The sequence below is a fragment of the Eulemur rufifrons genome, chromosome 9, assembly GCF_041146395.1.
Source record: "Eulemur rufifrons isolate Redbay chromosome 9, OSU_ERuf_1, whole genome shotgun sequence".
NCBI lineage: Eukaryota > Metazoa > Chordata > Mammalia > Primates > Lemuridae > Eulemur > Eulemur rufifrons.
This window is the reverse complement of record NC_090991.1, coordinates 25,534,330-25,557,059: the sequence shown is the minus strand read 5'-3', so window position 1 is coordinate 25,557,059 and position 22,730 is coordinate 25,534,330. Positions and strand designations below refer to the sequence as shown.

The 22,730-nt window shown below is 35.8% G+C and overlaps 1 protein-coding gene across 1 annotated transcript in view; it reads left to right on the top strand.

Annotated features, from left to right (window-relative positions):
• The first annotated feature begins 2,458 nt into the window (after nt 1–2,458).
• The window catches only part of BRIP1 (BRCA1 interacting DNA helicase 1), a 144,005-nt gene continuing 123,733 nt past the window's right edge, over nt 2,459–22,730 (top strand). The window contains exons 1-5 of the mRNA XM_069481082.1: nt 2,459–2,551; nt 4,080–4,191; nt 6,366–6,539; nt 12,849–12,976; nt 16,380–16,499. Coding sequence (XP_069337183.1) covers nt 2,459–2,551; nt 4,080–4,191; nt 6,366–6,539; nt 12,849–12,976; nt 16,380–16,499 — 627 coding nt within the window. The remainder of the gene's footprint in view (nt 2,552–4,079; nt 4,192–6,365; nt 6,540–12,848; nt 12,977–16,379; nt 16,500–22,730) is intronic.

Below are 22,730 nucleotides of genomic sequence, written 5' to 3'. Positions count from 1 at the left end.
TAGATGTTTGTCACAGAACCTTCTCGCCTAATTTGGCTCAATAGTCTGGCAATTCCCGCCTCAGTCTTTTCGATAACCTGGCTGCTGTAAAGCTGGGAAATTTAAATTGAGTGGTACTGATGAATCCTCAAAAAACTTGTTTCCTCTGCTGGTCTACGGACCTTAAGAATGAGGCTTCGAGTTTCCAAGGTAATTTGTTGCATGGGTTAAATGATGGTTTCAAAAGTCAAACGGAGAACACGTTTTTCCTTTAAACAAATCCCCGTGATTTGCTAGAGTAGTTTACTCTTCTCGTGATTGCCTTCCGGTGGCGCCAAGTACCTTGGGTCTGTTCTTATTTTGGAGGTTTCCATTGGGTGCCAGAGTGCTCGCCCTTTAACCTCGCGCCGGGATTGGTTGATTTCTGGTCCTGGCGGGTGATTGGTCGTCTGAGCTCGCTCGGCGATTGGGTGCTGGGAGCCAGGGGGTGGGAGGCGGGAATTCGTCCCGGGCTGTGTTACAGAGTCCGCTGGTGAGAGCTAGCGCGGAGGAAAGGTACAGCGGCTGCGAGCCCGCAATGCGGCCTGGGGAGTTGCAGCTCAGTGAGGAAGACACAGAGGACTAAGGCTTGGGTCCTTTCTTCCAGGGCTTCGCTTTATTTACTCTCAGAAATCGGTTTCCTTTTCTCCGGTTTAACGGAGCTCGGTGAGCGTTGCTTCGGTTTCCCTCAGGATAGGCAAGTCTGAGCGAAGTCGAGGGGAAGGGCTTGAAGCCTGCCAGCAAGGTACTTCTGCTTTCGCCCCAGTCGCCTCACAGGCCCATTGGTATTGATTGGATCACCTGGGCCTCGGGAATCTCAGCTGGCTGTGGGGGGAGGGAAATTTGGGGAGGAAAACCTAGGGAGGAGGGAGTCTCCTTTGAGCACAGGCCTGTTAGTACCGGGCGTTACCTCTTGGCGGGAGGCAGATCGGTTTGTTTGTCCTTTATGCAATGTTTGGAGGGAAACTCCCTCATTTTGAGACGGTTGTTGCCGAAGCTGGGATGGGGGACGGATTGATTTCTAGGTTATATCTGAGTAACTAGGCCAGCGTTGAGTTGATTCAGGTTGGATTCCACCGAACGTCATTCTCAGTGCTTTACCAGATAGAGCCGCAAAATGTTAGAACTGGAAAATCCCGTAGAATAGTGGTTCTTAACTTGTTTTGGAACACACAAGCTGTGGTTAATGGTATTATTGGCTCCATATTTTGGAACACACAAGCTGTGGTTAATGGTATTATTGGCTCCATAATCTATTGAATTGCTATTTTAATTATCTCTTTATCCCCAGGTTGGATTTACCATTTGTTAGACTATTGCAAATAATTACTCATTTGATAATGTATATAATTTTCTATTTCCTTAGGATATTTTTATGGGAAGAGGAATCTACGGACTTTATCTTCAGAAAAATGCAGTGAGGCACAGAAACTTCTCGGGCAATTTCAGGAGGTCACTGCCTCTGAATTGCATCTATGGATCTTAGATCCTAGGTTAAGAAAAGTGATGTAGAAGAGGGGGATTAAAGTGGATCACCTTCTCTGTGTCAAATACTGGGTTAGGCACATTCTGCCCTGGTTAATTTTCATAAAAACTCTGTCAGGTAGGTAGTATTATCTCAATTCCATAGATGAAGTATCAAGTTCTGAGAAGTTAAGTGATTCACACAGTGGAATTCAAACTTTGGTTTGCCTTATTCCAAACCAATCCTCTTTCCATTGTACTCTATTGACCTTTAAATAAAATTATTGAACACCTAATATTTGCCAAGGCATTGTCTTTCTTACAACAGCCTTGAAATTAGGAATTGTTACATAAGAATCTTAGACTAGAGAAGCAAAAAGACTCATCAAAGGTAACATATCTTAGCTCCTGTTAAAACCAGATCTAGAACCTATGCTTTCTGACTCCTGGTCCACAGGTTTTTCCTCCTAACTGGAAGACTGCAGAAAGGGGAAACAGAAGGTGCGCAATAGGTGGAGAAAAAGAGTTGCACTATGAAGTTGTAGAGAGAGTTGCCTTAGGAATCTGTTTGTTTCTATGAGTTGACTACAGCTGATCTAAAGTGTTACAAGAGCTGATGTTTAATTGGCATGTATTGTATATTTGCACATTATTTCATTTAATGTTTACAACAATCCTATGGGGTAGATATTATTAATATCCTTATTTTATGGATGAGGACAGTGAGATCTAGAGAAATTAAGTAACTTGCACAAAGTCACACAATTAATACATGCAAGTCCACATTTGAGACTCTAAGACATTCTTTGACTGCTGATTTGTAAGACTAAGAAATTACTTCTGTTTGTTTGGTTTATGCAGTCTGATTTTTATTTCCAGACTTCTAGTTTTGGGTCTCTGGTTTTCTTTGAATGGTGTTGTTTCAATATTTTCATTTCTGTTGCAGGTAGGAATCGGAAATAAATAAGAAAGCACAATGTCTTCAACGTGGTCTGAATATACAATTGGTGGTGTGAAGATTAACTTTCCTTATAAAGCTTACCCATCACAGCTTGCTATGATGAATTCTGTAAGTATTTTTCCCCAGTTAAGTCTGTATTACAATACAGATACTTAGGATCCATAACAAACATTGGGTATGTGACTACATTCATATTCTCAGATACTAAATGGATTGAAAATATTTGCTGGGTTCGTTTGGAAGAACATCTAACCTTTGGGAAAATAATACTGATCATTACTAGACCATATATGTCCATGCTTAGGAGGTAAGGAATAACATTCTGAAAAATGTTTTCAGCTCTTTTGGAACTTCTGTTTACTTTAATGAATTACTGCTTTCTACGAAGTATTTATGATTTTTTTTTACACAAAACACTATATTTTTCACCTTTAATTTCTTTGTAGTATTTGAAATACATAGAAATTAGTATACAAATTTGAGCAAACCCATTTTCCAGCTTTGTTAAATCTTAATATTTTGCCATATTCATATCTTTTTTACTGGTAACAAAATTATTAGTATCTGGAATTTGTTCCTTTCCTTTCCTGGCCATGTTTTTTTTACTTTTACTACATACATGTGTATCCATAAACTATAGAGTATTTTACATATTTTTAAATTTTGTGCATTGATGTGATATTATACCTATCTTTCTGCAGAACTTTATTGTTTTGCTTGACATTATTTTTAATGTTGTCCTGTTGATTGTTAATCCATTTTAATTGCTGTATAGTCTTCAATTGTATGAATATGCTAGAATTTATCTGTCCATTTTCCTATTGGCAGACATTTAGGTTGTTTGCATTCTTTTGCAATTACAATACTGCTATGAAATTTCTTGTATATGTTTCCTTGTGTTCATGTGAGAAAAGTTTGGTTTTTTATATATATATAGAACTGGACTTGCCGGAGTTTGGCATCTTCAACTTTATTAGAGGTAGTTAATTTTTGTACAAAGTGATTATAACAATTTGTATTCCCATTAGCAATATCCCCTATTAAATTTTCATCAAAGATGTTGCTAGGTATTAGTGTATTCTCATTTTACAGAAATGACTGGTGCTTACATAACTAAGGCACAGATTGCTTTCTGTATTTCTTCTTTTGTGCTTGATATGCTTGGAAATCCAACGTAATCTTAGGGAGAGCTGTAAAGGAATAAAGCCTAGATTTAATTAAATACTAGTACTTCTACTCTGGGAGGCTGAGGAGGGGGGATCGCTTGAGGTCAAGAGTTCAAGACCAGTGTGAGTAAGAGTGAGACCTCGTGTCTACTAAAAATAGAAAAAAATTAGCCAGTCATGGTAGCAAGTGCCTATAGTCCTGGGAGGCTGAGGCAGGAGGATTGCTTGAGTTCAGGAGTTTGAGGTTGCCGTGAGCTAGGCTAGGCTGACGGCATGACACTCTAGCCTGGGCAACAGAGTGAGACTCTGTCTAAAAAAAAAAAAATACTAATACTTCCTTCTGCTATTGCTGTGTTCCTTGGAGTGCAACCTCACTTCTCCTTGCTATTCTATTTATACTTCTGGTGGAGAGAGACTCTGATAAAGTAAAATGTTTATTGATTTTTTTTTATTCGTTTCTGTGTCCATAGATTGTCAGAGGATTAAACAGTAAGCAACATTGTTTGTTGGAGAGTCCCACAGGAAGTGGAAAAAGCTTAGCCTTACTTTGTTCTGCTTTAGCATGGCAACAATCTCTTTGTGGTAAGTAGTTGCTTGATACTTTCAGGTTGCTTATTGGGACCGGAATAAAGTGTAAATAAAGTTCCTTTTATCCAGATTGGTTCAACCATGTTCTAGCTAATTTAAATATTCTCTTTTAAGGTGTTTCTTTATAATGACTTACATACACATTTTCCAAAAGAGTTCAGTATAGCAAAATATGTTTAAATAATCTTGAAACAATATTGAATATAGTCTTTTTTTTTTTTTTTCGAGACAGAGTCTCTGTTGCCCAGGCTGGAGTGCTGTAGCATCAGCCTAGCTTACAGCAACTTCAGACTCCTGGGTTGAAGTGATCCTTCTGCCTCAGCCTCCTGAGTAGCTGGGACTACAGGCATGCGCCACAATGCCCGGCTAAATTTTTCTATATATTTTTAGTTGTCCAGCTAATTTCTTTCTATTTTTAGTAGAGACGACGTCTAGCTCTTGCTCAGCCTGGAGAATATAGTCTTTTATTTGATGATTCAGAGGGTATATAAGAGTTTGCATGCTTAAAGTTATTCTGAGAATAATTAGATGATAATTTATATGTAAAAGATGCAAGAGATGGGGGCTGTCATGCTATAACATACACCCATTGCTTTTTTTTTTAGTAAATTCCTTCATATATTAATATTTCCATACTTGTTCCTTCCTCATAACATTAGAACATGGAATATATAAAAAAGACATTCTAGTTGATCTTTCTGCTTGTTTGGATGCCAGATAAGCAGAAATGTATTTTAATATTTGTATGAATTCATTTTATTTCCCATTGCTTTTATTTGCTAACAAATGCCTATTAGTATTTACTTTTATGAAAGACTATATAATCTACAAGATGAATCTGAAATATATTAATATTGGGTACATTTTAGTTACATAATTAAATGACTTTGACCTAAAGAATTAGGAGAATTTGAAATGAACCATGATATGTGTGTGTGTGTGTGTGTGTGTGTATACACACACACACACACACACACATTTTATAAGCTTTTGGTTATCCATTTTGATTTTACTGATGTTAATCTTTGGGGGAAAATGAGATTACCAGTTAATAACTTAAAATTCTAATGGCAGATGTCTGGAAAATAGAATTAATATTTATGTGGTACAAATGGGAAAACAGTGTCAGTACTGTTTATTTAAAGTAAATTATTCTGCTCTTTTGGTGTGTGTGAATTGAATTGTATATTTGTACGCAGTATAGGCACACAATGTAGACCTATTATAATTATGTGTTATATTTAGGTATCAAAATTACTTGTTTTATTGAATTTAAATATTGAATTATTAAATATTGAATTAAAAGCCTTCAGTGTATTTTGATACATGTATCAGAATTTTTTGTATATGGCAGTGGTTGTAGTTTTTTATTTAAGCACATTCTTTTTTATTTCAAAATATTAGGGGGCTACAAATGCTTTTGCTACATGGATAGCTTTTATAATGCTTAAGTCAGGGCTATTCGTGTGCCCATCACCTGAATAGTGTTCATTGTACCTGTTAGGTGGGTTTTTACCCCTCCCCCCCATTTCTTTATTTCCAATGATTTCTCATGTATCAGAATTGATAAATCATGGGGAACCTGCGGCCTTGGGGCCACATGTGGCTTTCTGGATCCTTGAGTTTGGCCTTTTGATCAAATCCAAATTTTACAAAACAAATCCTTTTAATAAAGGATTTGTTCTGTGAAATTTGGATTCAGTTGAGGGTCTGCACTTGGGGATCTGGAGGGCCACAAGTGGCTTTGAGGTCGCAGGTTCCCCACCCCTAGGAAAGCAGTAATTAAGAATATACTTTAAGTCTTTGTTTCAATCCTTCCTGCTTGATTTTTAAATCTTAACATAAATGAATACTTGAGTGGTTATGCTTTTATCACATTATTAATCTTTGATTGTTAGATTTTTGTAGAGTGTATAAATTGATGATTGCTTTTCTATAAATGTTTCTGGCATAAGTATTTCTCTTGTGTCCTAATTTGATGCTGCAGATAGGGTGACCAGCTTGTCCAGGTTTGCTAGATACTTTCCTGGTTTTAGCTCTAAAAATCTTGCATCCTGGGAAACTTCTGAATTCTGGATGAACTGCAGTGGTTACTCACCCTAGCTGCAGAGAATGATTAATGTTTATTTAATTAGATATGTTATAAATGGAAGTTCTTTCATTTTTAGGGAAGCCAGTGGATGAGGGCTTGAGTAAAAAGGCTGAAGTACCATTGTCATGTTGTTGTACATGCCATTCAAAGAATTTTGCAAATGATGACGTGAACCAAGGAACTTCACATCATTTCAACAGTTCAAGCACACCACCTTCTGAAAGAAATGACACTTCATCAATTTATCAAGGTAACTTATATTTGGCTGGGTCTATTGATATTTATAATAGGAGTCTTAATTATTACTGTCAGACCTAATATATACAAATCTGGATAGCATTATTGATTTTGTATCTCCACTTAATTTCTCTGAATTATTTTATTTTTAAGAGACAGGTTCTCACCTAGGTTGGAGTGCAATGGTGTGATCTTAGCTCACTACAGCCTCAAGCTCCTAGGCTTGAGTGATCCTCTCATCTCAGCCTCCACAGTAGCTGGTCTACAGGTGCATGCCACTGTGCCTGGCTAATTTTTTGTTTCTATTTTTTGTAGGGATGGGGGTCTCACTGTGTTGCCCAGGCTGGTGTCAAACTCCTGTTCTTAAGTGATCCTCTTGCCTTGGCCTCTCAAAGTACTGGGATTACAGGCGTGAGCCACAGGGCCTGGCAGAAAATGATGTTATTTGTAGCAGCATTGTTTGTTTTTTTTGTTTGTTTGGTTTTTTTTTGGAGACAGAGTCTCGCTCTGTTGCCTGGGCTAGAGTGCCGTGGTGTCAGCCTAGCTCACAGCAACCTCAAACTCCTGGGCTTAAGCAATCCTACTGCCTCAGCCTCCCGAGTAGCTGGGACTACAGGCATGCGGCACCATGCCCTGCCTAATTTTTTTTTTATATATATATTTTTAGCTGTCCAGATCATTTCTTTCTATTTTTTAGTAGAGACGGGGTCTCGCTCTTGCTCAGGCTGGTCTCGAACTCCTAAGCTCAAACGATCCACCCGCCTCAGCCTCCCAGAGTACTAGGATTACAGGTGTGAGCCACCGTGCCCGGCCGCAGTATTGTTATTTTATGTTAGAATTTTATAAAACATAGTATCCTAAGACACAGCCTAATTAGTCTCATTTATTCATTCTTGATCTGAGGCCAGTATCCTACATGAGAATCAGTTATGTATGATCCTTAAATAATTGTTATTAATTTAAGAGAAATATTTTAAAACTAACATAAGATTATTAATAATATATTTTTAAAAATACTTACGATTTTGACTATATGGAAAGGATTGACTATTATTTACCTAACACAGAAACCTAGGGAACATCCTGGACACTTTGCTCTTCCTTATTTCTTCCTGTAAATCTCCATCTCCACTGATAGCTCCATAGTCCAAACTACTATCTCTTGCTTTAGAGCAAGACAAAAACTTTTTTCCTGCTTTTACTCATACTATTTATTTATGTATGTATATTTATATACAACCTTTATTTTATTTATTGAGACAGGATCTCACTGTGTAGCCCAGGTGGAATGCAGTGGCTCTATTATAGCTCACTGTAACCTCAATCTCCTAGGTTCAAATGATCCTCCTTCCTAAGTCTCCCAAGTAGCTGGGACTACAGGTGTGTCCCAGATGCCCAGCTAATTTTTAAATTTTTTTGTGGAGACGGGGGTCTCGCTGTGTTGCCTTAACTGGTCTCAAACTCCTGGCCTCAAGCAGTCCTCCCATCTCTGCTTCCCAAAGTGGTGAGATGACAGGCATGAGCCACTGCACCTGGCATAACCTTAATTTTTAAAAAACAGCTTTATTGGTATATACTTGACATAACAAACTGTATATATTTAAGTGATACACTTTGATAAATTTTGACATATGTATACCTCCATGAAACTTTCACCAGAATCAAAACAGTGAACATAATACATTCATCACCTCCCAAATTTTTCTCATGCTCCTTTGTTATTCCTCCTTCCCATCTCTCCATGACTCACCCTCCCTAAACAACCACCTATCTGCCTTCTGTTAGTGTAGATAGTTTGTGTTTCCTACAGTTTATGTAAATGGACATATGGTATGTACACTAATTTTATCTGGTATCTTTCACTTGTTTTGAGATTCATCCTTGTTGCATATATCAATAGTTTGTTTCTTTTTATTGCTGAGCAATAGTCCATTGTATGGCTATATCACAAATTTTTTAACCAGTCACCTGTTCATGTATAGTTGGATTATTTCTAGTTTTAGGCTATTACAAAGACAGCTACTATGATCATTTGTGTGTATGTCTTTGTATTGACATATGCTTTCATTTCTCTTGGGTAAATATCTATGAGTGGAATGACCAGATCACTTTTTAAGTATGTGTTTGATTTTTTAAGAAACTTCAAACTTTCATGAAGTGGTTATATCATTTTACATTCCTACCAGCAGTTAAAAGAGTTCCAGTTTCTTCACATCCTTGCCAACATTTGGTAAGGTCAGTCTTCAATTTTAGCCATTCTAATAGGCATGTAGTAATATCTCTTTGTGTTTTTTTTTTTTTGAAACAGAATCTTGCTCTGTTGCTTGGGCTAGAGTGCTGTGGCGTTAACCTAGCCCACAGCAACCTCAAACTCCTGGGCTTAAGCAATCCTTCTGCCTCAGCCTCCCAAGTAGCTGGGACTACAGGGCATGTGCCACCCATGCTCAGCTAATTTTTTTTCTACATATTTTTAGTTGTCTAGCTAATTTCTTTCTATTTTTAGTAGAGACAGGGTCTTGCTCTTGCTCAGGCTGGTCTCTAACTCCTGACCTTGAGCAATCCTCCTGCCTGGGCCTCCCAGAGTGCTAGGATTATAGGTGTGATCCACTGCACCTGGCTTGTGGTTTTAATTTGCGTTTCCCTAATGACTTATATGTTGAGTATATTTTCATGGGCATATTAGCTATCCATGTATCTTTCTTTTTCCTCCTCAAGAAGTAAATCTGACCGTCTATTTTCTTTGATGAAATGTCTGTTTAGTGAGGCACCGATGGGTCATGCCTGTAATGGCAGTCACTTGGGAGATTCAGGCAGGAGGATCACTTGAGTCAAGGAGTTTGAGACTAGCCTAGGCAACATAGCAAGACCCTGTCTCTATTAGATTGTTTACTTATTGTTAAATTTTGATAATTCTTTAAATATTTTGAATACAAGTCTTTTATCAGATATAGTTTTAAGTTTTATATTTAGGGCTGAGATCTATTTTGAGTTAATTTGTGTACAAGGTGCGAGATGTGGATCCAAGTTCACTTTTTTGTATATGGATATCCACTTGTTTTGCACTATTTATTGAAAAGGCTGTTCTTTATCCACTGCATTGCCTTTGTGCCTTTGTCAAAAATTACTTGTGTACGTGCGCACACACACACACACCCCCCCCCCTTGCATTTTAACATTATTGTGAGGCAGGGTTATTTAAAATAGTTTAAAACAGAGTAAATCCGGGTTGTATTCTGATACCCTCTTTATATTTGCAAGTAAGTTCTTTAATAAAATATAACCTAAATACAGAAAAATGCAAAATCTAATAGCTTGATGAATTTTTGCAAAGTGAACAAACTCTTGTTCTACCACCTAGATACAAAAAAACATTACCAGCACCCCAGAGGCCTTTCTCATGTTCTTTTCCAGTCATTGTTCCTTCTCTCTATAGGTAACTGTCGTCCTCCCTTTTGTTTCCATTGATGAATTTTGCCTCTTTACAGAAACAGAATTGCATATGTACTCTTTTGTCTGTCTTCTTTTGCTTGACATTTTGTTCGTGAGATTCATATATGCTATTGCATATAGTAGTATTTCTTGTTTCTGTGTCTTACTTCCTTGTATAAATATACCACAATTTATTAATCTATTCTGTATTTGTTAGGCATTTAGGTGTTTCCATTTTTGTTTAATAATTCTGTTATGAACATTCTTGTTCATATGTGTGCAAATAGGTATTTTCTATTAGATACATAGGAACGGAATTGCTGGTCATAGTGTGTACATATGTTCAGCTATAGTAGATATTGCCAGCATTTTCCAAAGTGGTTGAACCAATGTCTGTGTCCCTACCCATTAACTCTCCAACCCTCATGCAGTCAGTAGTATATGAAAATGGTTCAACATTTTTGTTAGCACTTGATGTTTCTAGTTTTTAAAAAAATGTTAGCCATTCTGGTGCATGTGTGGTGTTCCCACTGAAGTTTAATTGATATTTCTCTGGTGACTGGTGAAGTTGAACATCCTTTTATATGTTTATGGATCATTTGAATATCTTTAGTGAATTGCCTAATAAAGTTGTTTGCCCATTTTTCTATTGTTTGTTTCTTACTAATTTCTAGGAGTTTTTAAAAAGCATATTTGAGAGATATCTTTTTTCTTTTTAAGTTTGTATTTTAAAGACTTAACTCTTTTCATGAGCTTCCTGCAAACTCCCCTGCTATATAAAGAACAGGAAGATAAGGCTTTTATATGTGATGGTAATATGAATTTTGTTTTTATGAATTAGTATTACCCTTATTTGACATATGGCAGTTCAGTTTTTTAAAAATAAATCATCGTTTTTGGTAGACATTTTCTACCCTTTTAATGGGCCCATGTAAATTTACCCTTTGGGACAGAGTTTCTTAACCGTGGCACTATTAACATTTTGAGCGGGATAGTTCTTTGTTGTGGGAGCTGTACGTTATGAGATATTTAGCAGCATCCTGGCCTCTATCCACTAGATGCCAGTAGTATACGCACCCCCTGCCCCACCTTTTATAATATGACAACCAAAAAAGTTTGCAGACATTGCCCAATGTCCCCAGGATGGGAAGTGGTGGTGTTAAAATTGCCCTGGTTGAGAATGACTGATCTAGGTTTGTTTTGTGGTTGTTTTACTGGTTTGCCTGGAAAAGCAGAGCTCAAAATTACAAGACTTATGTAAAATATTAATATATATGGAAATGTAAAAGATTAATAATAGCCAAGACAGTTTGAAGAAGCAGGTCAAGGTGAGAGACTTGATCTTCAAGATATCTTGATTTATATTATATACTATAGTAATTAAGACAATGTGATATTAGTGCAGTGACAGACCAAAGTAAAAGTATAAAGAACCCGAATTCATTCAGTCCCACGTGTATCCAAAACTTGATCTTTTTCAAGAAGTGCTCCTACAGAGCATAGGGGAAAGGAGGGACTTAAGTGATGCTGGGCCACTAAATACCCATGTGGAAAAAATTGAAATTAGAGCCCTACTTTATACATAAAAGTACATTCTAGGTAGATTTAAGACCTGGGTATGAAAGGCAAAACTATTAAGATTTTAGAATATAGTGGTTTTTAAACTATGTTCCTAAGAACCTTAAGAAAGAAACATGGCTTGTTGAGGGGAAGGGGTTAGGGGATCAGGGAAGTTCTAGAGTTATAATCCCTATTCTGGAAATTTTAAGCAATCTTTCTTCAAAAACTGGTCCTGCTCCTTAGAAAAACTTGAAAACCAATGCTTTGTGGCATAGGTTCATTTCTGTGTTTATGTAGACTCACTTATTTCTTGAAAATAGTATTGGATCTGCTCATATAAGTCTTCCCCATAAGTAATCTGTATATCCTTTAAGGCCAGGGATTGTTTCTTTTTCATGGTTTTTCCATGGTATCTGGCCATTGTATGGACTCATGTAATAAATGATTGTTAAATGAATTCAAGTCATGGGAGTGGAAAGAATGTGTAGAGAGAAGCAAAAAAGAAGACGGGTATCTTTAAGAACACTCACATTTAGGAAATGGAAGAAACCAATGTATAGGAATAGTTAAGAATAGTGTTAGACATTAAGGAAGAAGGAGATGTGTTTGCTGTGTTCCAAGAAGACAGAGTGTTATGTTTGGCTGCATGCCCAGAGGTTATTTTTATGGACTTTGGCATCAGACAGCAGAATTCAGTCACATCCAAGTTCTGTCACTTGCTAGCTGTATGATATTGGGCAAGTTACTTCTTTAAAACCTAGTGTTCACATTTGTGAAATTGGGATAATTAATATTATTTGGTGATTATGAGATTGTTGATGACATTGAGAATGAGCTTTCAGGATTGTGGAATTAAAAGACATTACATGAGCTTGATTCTATAACCAATATTTTTAGTCTAAAGAACGTGGAGAAGTTTAGTAGGAAAGGAACATTGAGATATTGTAAAGAAAGATTTTTATAGAAATGAAATAAAATCTCTTGAGAGAATCTTATAGTTATATTTCTTAAATCATGTTATTGGGAGTAGTCTACAAATACATAAAGCTATTGAAAAATCAAAATTGGGCTTTTCCTATTGAAAGCATGTTTCTCAAAATGTTTGTTATGTCTTTGATAAAGTAAACTGAGTGGTAAAGAACTGCTGCTTTTTTTTTTTTTATCTCCAACACTCATGTTGAAAATTGCTTTTTAAACATGTTTAGCATTTTATGTTTTAAACTGGGGGGATGAAATTTTTAGAAATGTCTTACATCTTGGTTCCAATTTTCTTCTAGAAAAATTGCCAAAGTGTAAGTTATTTGTGCTAATTTTTTATTACTTCTTATGTAAGACTCCCCTGTAAAAACCACTCTGGCTGCCAAGTTATCTGCCAAGAAACAGGCATCCATATACAAAGATGAAAATGATGATTTTCAAGTAGAGAAGAAAAGAATTCGACCCTTAGAAACTACACAGCAGGTAAACAATTTATTGGCAGTAAAATAATCCAGTTAGTATAGCTGAACATGGTAGTCAAGTATCATCAAGTTTTCAGTGCGCTTGTGGAGATTAGTTGGTCATGACACAGGTGTAAACCAAATGGTAATTTGTGTTGTAATTTCATTTCGTACAGGTATTTGTTACAGAGGAGTTCATGATTACAGTGGATTATTCACAGTGAAACTGCATAGTGCTTTCTTATATATGAGAAATTTGACAGTAAAATATTTACTTAAGGCATATCTTGGTGATATAGCTACTTTGTACTTTTTAACTCCTCCATTTTTTTAAATCTAATAATGGCATTTTCTTTTGACCAAAACTTCTGATATGAAAATTCATGTTATGAATATTTTAGTATAACAATAAAGTTTATTCTTTTTGGTTTTTTTTTTTTTTTTTTTTTTTTTGAGATAGGGTCTCACTGTGTCACCCAGGATAGAGTGCAGTGGGGTTATCATAGCTCACTGCAACTTCAAACTCCTGGGCTCAAGTGATTCTCCTGTCTCAGCCTCCCGAGTACCTGGGACTACAGGCATGCACCACCATGCCTGGCTCATTTTTCTGTTTTTTTGTGGAGATGGGGTCCAGCTCTTGCCCGGGCTAGTCTTGAACTATCCTGAAGCAAACCTTCAGCCTTGGCCTCCCAAAGTGCTAACTGCACCTGGCCTGATTTATTCTTATTTATTGGGTTTTTAAGATCAGTACATGATACTAGGTCATTAAATATGAAATGTCCAATTTCGAATCAAAAATGTGACTTATTATATCTCAAACAAGAAACAGTACAATTAATGAAAGTATGCACCTAAACTATTGACACAGTTTTGCCATCTTAAAACAGTGGCTTTTTTACACCAGTAGCGAAGAAGCCTGGAGAGAGAGTGGCGATGAAATTACGAAAGGCGTTTTCCACAGCTTGTTGAGAATTGAGTATTTTTCCTTGCAAGTAGAGGTCCAAAGCCTGGAAGAAGTAGTAGTCATTTGGTGCAAGGTCTGGTGAATATGGTGGATGGCAGAGGGTTTCCAAGTCCAACTTCTATAGTTTGAGTAGCGTTGTTTGTGTGACATGTGGTCAAATGTTGTCTTACAAGAGGATTGCCCTGTCTCTATTGACCAATCTTGGCTGCTTAATGGGAAGCATCCTCATCATTTCATCCAGTTGGTTGCAGTGGACATCTGCTGTAATTGATTGACAAGGTTTCATGAAGCTGTAGTGGATAAGACCAGCGCTGGACCACCAGGCACCATTACCTTTTTTTGATGAATATTCAGTTTTGAACTGTGTTTCAGCACTGCATCTTTATCTAACCATTGTGGTGAATGCTTGCGATTGTCAAAAAGAATCCATTTTTCATCACATGTAACAATACGGTGTACAAATGTTTCCCCTTTTTGTTGTGACAGCAAAGAAAGGCAAGCTTTGAGATAATTTCTGAGACTCGTTTAATTCATGGGGAACCCATCTATCCAGCTTCTTTACCTTGCCGATTTGTTTCAAGTGGTCTAATATTGTTGGAATAGTAATGTCAAACCTTGCTGCTAATTCACTTGGAGTTGAGATGGATTTGCTTCTATTATAGCTTTCAGCTCATCATTATCCACCTTGGTCTCAGATCACCCACGTGGCCCATTTTCAAGATTAAAATCCCCAGAATGGAACTTCTCAAACCATCCACATACTGTGTGTTAGCCACATCCTTCCCGAACACTTCGTTGACACTTTGAGCTGTCTATGTTGCATTGGTTCCATGAGGGGAACTCATATTCGAAAATAGCACAAATTTTTGACTCATCCATGTTTTTACAAAAATTGCTTTAAAAAAAAAATTTGAAAGATAATTACAAGCCAAACCATGTGTTTGAAAGACTGAGGATGTACCTTCACAATGAAAATAAAACAAGAAGTGTCAAAGTGAAATGTCAGAGATATCAACTATCAAACTTAGTACTTAATGAAATCGGACATTTCATAGTTAATAACCTAGTAAAGTATGTGCATTTCTAAAAATTACTAAAAGACTAGAATTACCAGAAATTTTAAATGAGGTGTAGTTTTCATGGATAAAGACAATGTTTTCTCAAAATTCATGGCAGTGAGGTAGGGAGGCTGGGATTTTAATAGATTTGGTTAGAGATAAAAATGATTATTGATTAGGATGTTATTTGTAAGTAATTGGGTACTTTGTATTGTGTATACTCAAGTTTGTGTCCTTATGTAGTTTGTTCCACTTGCAATCTTTATTAATTTCTATAATTAAACTTTGGTTTCAGACATAGAAATAGAAGGAACTAGTTTATTCCAAATGAAGAGTGAATCCATAGAGATTCCACCCCTCCTCCCCACCCCCACAGTATGTACATAGATTTGCATGTCATGAGGTGGGCTCAGCATAAAACGTTTACTCCCTAACTTCATGGTTCTTGTTTCATTTTTGGTAGGAATGAGATTATCAGTAGAAGTGCTTTTCCACCCAACCTTATAAATTTAGTAAATAGGTCTTTGGCAAGTGGGAAAAAGCATGGATATAGTTTGGAAAGAAAACTTAGTGGTATTTATAAAAGAAATTTAATCAAAGGCACCTTGGTTTATCAAATCTCTAGTAAGTAATAGTAATAATAGTAAGCAAATAATTTATCCTATCATGTAGGCAATCATGACTATTTACATTTTAAAATTTTACTGAGTTCTTTTCAATGTAGAATTATGGTTAAATTTTGATTTGTTTTCCAATTAATGACTGGACTTTGCTATAGTATTATACTTGATGTCCATATAGTGGGACTATTATATGGGAAGATCATTTTACAATACTATAATTTTGATATGTCATTGATTAAAGTTATTTTGGTTAGGATTCATGAATTGTTACTATATTCTATTTCATTTAAGTGTTGTAATTTGTAATGAGGTGCCTATTAGTGTGGTGTTTTTTTGGTTTTTTTTTTTTTTGGAAACAAGAGTCTCACTCTGTCACCCAGGCTTATTATAACTTTGAACTTCTGGGCTTATGTGATCCTCCCACCTCAGCCTCCTGAATAGTTGGGACTACAGGTGTGCCATCACACCTGATTAAAATTTTTTTTTTTTTAACTTTTTTGTAGAGACCGGGTCTTGCCATGTTTCTCAGCCTGGTCTTGAACTCTTGGCCTTAAGGAATCTTCTTGTCTCAGCCTCCCAAAGTGCTGGGATTACAGGCATTAGCCACCACACCTCGCCCTGTTTATGTTTTTTAAAAATGATTTGATAATTGCCACTTAGAAATAGTCTTTTTTGTTTTTGGATGCAGAAAAAAATGTGTAGAGCTGTTTTGATGTTGGAGAACAACTAGCCTGTCAAACGTTTAGTTTACATTAAACTTCATTTGTTCTGTGTTTACAGATTAGAAAACGTCATTGTTTTGAAAAGGAAGGACATCATTCGGATGCAAAAGTTGCTTCTGGAAAGACTGTGAAACTCAATTCTCCATCAGGAAAGATAAACTCCTTTTCTCCACAAAATGTATGTATTTATGCTGTTGTTTAGTTTAAAGAAGGAAGATGTGGAATTTTCTAAATCCATTTTTGATAAAAGAGGAGGATAGTATTTAATATTATACAAAGAACAGTAGAAGACTCAGAAGTCCTAAATGCTGTCACATCTGTGCTAACTAATGTGTGAGACGATAAACCCTATCCTCTCTGTGCCTCAATTCCTCATTTATAAAATGAGAGAATTGGACTACAGAGAGATCTGAAAGTTCTTTTTTCTGTTCTGCATTCTAGAGTTTGTGAATTCTTTCAGTATCCTTAGGGTAGCCATTCTCAAGGATTAGTCCAGGGAGCTCTACAGATTTTTTTTTTTAATTAATTAATTAGCTTTGTGGGTTGGTTTTTTGTTTGTTTGGTTGTTTTTTATTTATTTTTATTTTTGATTTTAGAGATGTGATCTCGCTGTGTTGCCCAGGCTGGTCTTAAACTCCTGGGCTCAAGTGATCCTCCCACCTTGGCCACCCAAAGTGTTAGGATTACAGGCAGGAGCCACCACTCCCGGCTACCAGTAAATATTTGTAGAATCTTATTGAATCCTTACAGTGACTATGAGGCAGGTACCATTGCTATTCCCATATTACAGATAAGGAAACGCTCAGAAGTAACTAACTTACCTGAGATCACAAAGCTAGTAAATAGTAGAGCTAAATTCTGCCTAGGCAGTCTGATGTTCTGGTAAGTGCTATAGTCACTCTAAAATGCCTATCTGAAATCCTGGAGCTATATAAACAGGGTTCCAACATAAAGATAAGGAAAGAAATATTAATATATAGAAGCTCAAGGATAAAGAAATCAAGTATGGAATAGGCTGTGATTGTTTAAGATAGGTTTTTTAAAGGATTTTTTTGTTTTTATTGGTTAAGAGAATGGGCTTTGGACCCACACTGGTTGATTTTTTTTTTTTTAAATAAAAAGTATATATATTTTAAGTGTACAACATGATGTTTTAATGTACATATACATAGTGAAATTATTACTACAGTCAAGCTAATTAACATATCCATCTCCTCACATAGTTACCATTTATTTGTGTGTGTGTGTGTGTGTGTGTGTGTGATAACACCTGAAATCTATCCTCTTAGAAAATTTCCAGAGTACAGTACAGTACTATTGACTATAATTACCATGCTATTCATTAGATGTCTTGACTTGATTCATCCTACATAACTGCAACTTTTTACCCTTTGACCAACATCGCCTCATATTTCCTACCTCCCTGCCTCTGATAACCACTGTTCTATTTTCTGCTTCCATGTATCTGACTTTTTTAGATTTCACATGTAAGTGATATCATGCAGTATTTTTCTTTCTGCATCTGGTTTATTTCACTTAGCTTGATGTCCTCCAGTTTCATCCTTTCATCCATATTGTTGCAAATGGCAAAATCTCCTTTTTTAAGGCTGTTACTCCTTTTTGTGCATATACCACTTTTATGTGTATACCACTCTTCTTCCATCCATTGAGGAACACTTAGGTTGTTTCCTTATCTTGAAACTGCCTGGATTTTAATCATAGCTCTGCTCTTTATTATCTGTGTAAACTTGATTAAGTTTTTAAACTCTTGGTACTTAAGTTTCCCTATTTGTTAAATGGGGTTAATTATGGTACCTATCTCATAGGGCTGTTGTGAGGATTAAACAAGTTAATACGTATAAAGTACTTAGAGTATGCCTGGCATAGCTTAGAGTTTAAGTGGTAAGTGATATTATAAGTAGCAGCAGCAGCAGCAGCAGTGAATAGATACATATTTGTAGTTCTTTAACTGTTGCTGATAAAAGATAATATATAATAATGTTACATATTTGTAGTTCTTTTTTTTTCCTTTTGTTTGTAGTTGACACATAACTGTACATATTTATGGGATGCTGAGTGATTTCGATGTATCTATACAGTGTAATGATCAAATCAGGAAAGACATTTGTCTTTGCATTGTGAACACTCAAAATTCTCTCTTCTAGCCTTTTGAAAATATGTAATAAATTATTGTTAACCATATTTACCCTACAGTGCTATAGAACACTAGAACTTAATCCTCCTTTGCAGCTGTAATTTTGTATTTGTTCACCAACCTCTCCCTATCCTCCCCTGCCCTCTCCCTTTCCCAGCGTCTAATAACCACAATTCTACTCTACCTCTATGGGCTAATTTTATTTTAGCTTCCACATATGAGTGGGAACATGTGATAATAATCTGCCTGTGCCTGACTTATTTCACTTAACATAGTGTCCTCCAGGTCCATCCATGTTGCCTCAAATGACAGGATTTCAGTCTTTTCTTTGGCTGAATGGTATTTCAGTATATACCACATTTTCTTTATCTTTTTCTCTGCTGGTGGACATTCAGATTGATTTCATATCTTGGCTATTGTGAATAGTGCTGCAATAAACATGGGGTACAGGTATTTCTTCTATATACCGATTTCTTTTCCTTTGGATAAATACCCAGTAGTGGGATTGCTGTATTGTATGGTAGGTAGTTCTATTTTGAGAATCCTCCATACTATTTCCATAATTTCTGTACTGATTTTCATTCGCACCAACAGTGTATAAATATTCCCTTTTCTCTTCATCCTTGCCAACATTTGTTATTTTTTGCCATTTTGATAATAAGCCATTCTAATGGGGGAGATGATATCTCATTGTGGTTTTGATTTACTTTCCCTGATGGGTTAGTGATTTTGAGCATTTTTATATATACTTGTTGGCCATTTGTATTTTTGTTTTTGTTGCCTATACTTTTGAAGTTTTAACCCATAAAATGTTTGCTTAGACCAGTGTCCTGAATTGTTTCCCCTGTGTTTTCTTATAGTAGTTGTATAGTTTCAGGTCTTATGTTTAAAGTCTTTAATCCATTTTGAGTTGATTTTTGTATATGGTGAGAGATAGGGGTCAAGTTTCATTCTTCTGTGTATGGATATCTAGTTTTCCCAGCACAATTTATTGAAGAGGATATCGTTTCCCCAATGTGTGTTCTTAGCATCTTTGTCAAAAATCAGTTGGCTGTACATATGTAGATTTATTTCTGGGTTCTCTATTCTGTACCATTGGTCTATGTGTCTGTTTTTATATCAATATCATGCAGTTTGGGTTACTATAACTTTGTAGTATAGTTTGAAGTCAGGTAGTATGATGCCTTCAGCTTTGTTCTTTTTGCTTAGTATTGCTTTGACTATTCAGGGTCTTTTGCAGTTCCCTATGAATTTTTAAGATTGTTTTTTCTGTTTCTGTAAAGAATGTCATTGGTATTTTCATAGGGATTGCGTTGAATCTGTAGATTGCTTTGGGTAGTATGTAGTTCTTTAAATGCTGCTAAAAGGCATTACATATTATTATTATTGATAATACTGATCAATATTATAAATTTTGAAGAGCTCAGCTTAGAGTTAAGTAAAAAAATTTTTTGGTATCTGTTAAGAATGTTTATGGCTGAATCCTGTTCAGTCTAGAACAATGGTCCCCAACCTTTTGGGCACCAGGGACCGGTTTCATGGAAGACAATTTTTCCACGGATGGGGGTAGGGGGCCTGGGGGGTGGGTGGGTGGCAGAGCTCAGGTGGTGATGTGAATGATGGGGAGCAGCTGTAAATGCAGATGAAGCTTCCCTCATCCCCCTTTTCATGGAAGACAATTTTTCTATGGATAGCGGGGGGTCGGGGAATGGGGTGCTGGGAAGGTGGTGGAGTACTTGACCATAAGCAAAACTACTGTGCTTTTGTCCCAGTACCATAATTTTAAGCCAAGTGCTTTGATTGATTTCTCCTGTTGGTTGTGTAATATGTTGACATATGTTGATCATTTATTATGGTCTTCTCATTGGTAAAGTAACCCTATCTGTAGCTGTATATCTATGTCTTCATATCGGTTTTATTTTTAAACTGTAAATTACATGTTTTCTTCCTTGGCTTTAGGTGGTATAACTCTACATTTCTTTAGAAATGGAATAATTTTTCATAAGTGGGTGATTTATTACTCATAATACTAACAGTATGGGTTTCTGACAATTTCTTGTAAGTTTGAAAATTTATTGAACAAGCTAAATCTCCCAATTAAATCTAATAACTCAAATGATAACATTTCACTAGTGTGACACAGAACTTTTGTTTGTAAGAAGACATAAGTGATATATGCCATACTAATTAAATATGCATAAAGTAAATTTACAAGACATCAAAGCAGTTTTGCAATGCAAAGACCATATGGTTGAGCTCTAACATTTGTTCTCTTTTTGGTAGTCTATAATGAAAAGCATGACTGTATGAAGTAATTTTATATTTTATTGAAATTATATATTTTATTGAATTTTGAATGGTTGGGGGAAAAATCCACAAATAGGGAGAATGATCTATATTTTCAATTTTATTTTTTTCTTCTTAATAGAAAAATAGAATAAGTAATTACAATAGAACTATAATCATTACAAAATGTATATAGTTTTAGTGAATATGAAAATTTCTCCTTTTTGTATGTTGTAAATTGTTAGTAAATTTGGTAAATTTCTCATGTTTTTTAGTATTCAGTAATACATCTAGTTTTTCAGGGAATGGGGATTAATCGTCTCTATGTGCATGATACAAGAAAGAATAATGGGGATATGAGTAGAGATAATTTATGTAAAGAATGGGATCTTTGTTAGAAAAGTATGTTTTTCCTTTTAGGAACTTACTTTGGTTTCTGGTATAACATTTCTTAGTCTGCGAAGTGACTTACTATAAATAACAAAAGTATTTTCTGTAGATTTTGTAAAGAAATAGAAGAAAATATATAGTTTCATACATATTTCATAAGTTTTAATGTATATTATATAGCAGCTTTTGAAATTAGTTTATCACCAAAACTTTTAGATAAAGAAATTGAGGCTTGGCATGGTGACTCACACCAATAATCCCAGCACTCTGGGAGGCTGAGGTAGGAGGATTGCTTGAGGCCAGGAGTTTTGAGACCAGCTTGAGCAGGAAAGCGGGACCCTGTGTCTACAAAAAATGAAAAAATTAGTTGGGTATAGTGGCTCATGCCTGCAGCCCTAGCTACTTGGGTGGCTAAGGCAGGAAGATTGCTTGAGCCCAGAAGTTCGAGGCTGCAATGAGCTATGATTGCGCCACTGCACTCTAGCCTGGATTACAGAGTAAGACCTTGTCTCAAAAAAAGAAAAAAAAGTTATTTGGATTCATAAGTTAGTGGTTTAGTTTTCGTATCCCTACAAAGGTATAAATGTCTTTGTACTTTTCAAACCTGCAGTTGTGCTATTTTTGACAAACTTTCACCATAAATTAAATGATAAATTCATTTAATGATTTGTTTTCCCCTGAACTTGACATTATAGTTTTGAAGTTTTTCTTTTAAATTTTCTTAGTTTTTATTAAAATAATTTAGTTTCCAACCTGTGGATCGAAGAATTAGTTGTCTCTTTATCTTCCTGTCATCTCTAGTCTTCTCTCTTTCAAGTCAGAAAATAGTGTCAATACCTTCTCATATGGCACTTAACCTTTCATGATATCCACTGCTTGTTCCCTTTCCTTACATTTTAGATTCATTTTCTTATTGTAGTAATTCATATGTCAAAGATCTTGTGAGGGATCAGTCTCTACATGGTGAAAGCATAGTTAAGAAAAACATTGTTTCTTAGAAGAAAATGTTAACATTTAGATGCATTGTTCTCCCATTCATAATCATTTTGTCTAGATTTGTTTATATTCTTTTAGTAAATCCTCACAATAGACAAGTTATTCTTCTAGACACAGTCTTATCCTTCCACATTCTATTTATTAATTAAATAAATGCTAACAATCTCTGTATACTTTAATAAAAATAGTTATATTTGATTTAATGCAACAGCATATCTTAATTCGTTACTTGTGCCCAGTGTGTAGAAGACACCTGGGTCCAGCAGAGTGCGCTATTGACTTTCTTATAAAATGTTCATATTGCGGAGCCCTTAGGCTGGCTGCTTTTTTCCTTTTTCTTTTTCCCATACCCTATCTTTCCTCTTTCCCTCCTTCCTTCGTTCGCTCCTTTCCTTCTTTCTTTCTGTTTTCTCTCTCTTTCTTTCATGTTCTCTAGGATCTCAGAAGAAAATGACAAATTTTCTCTGAAAAGTATTTTACAAATCATTTTCTCATAGTTTTAATTTACTTTTGTTTTAAATAACTGTTTAACATAACTGCATACGTATGGTGATATGATGCTTACTATGTGCCAGACACTCT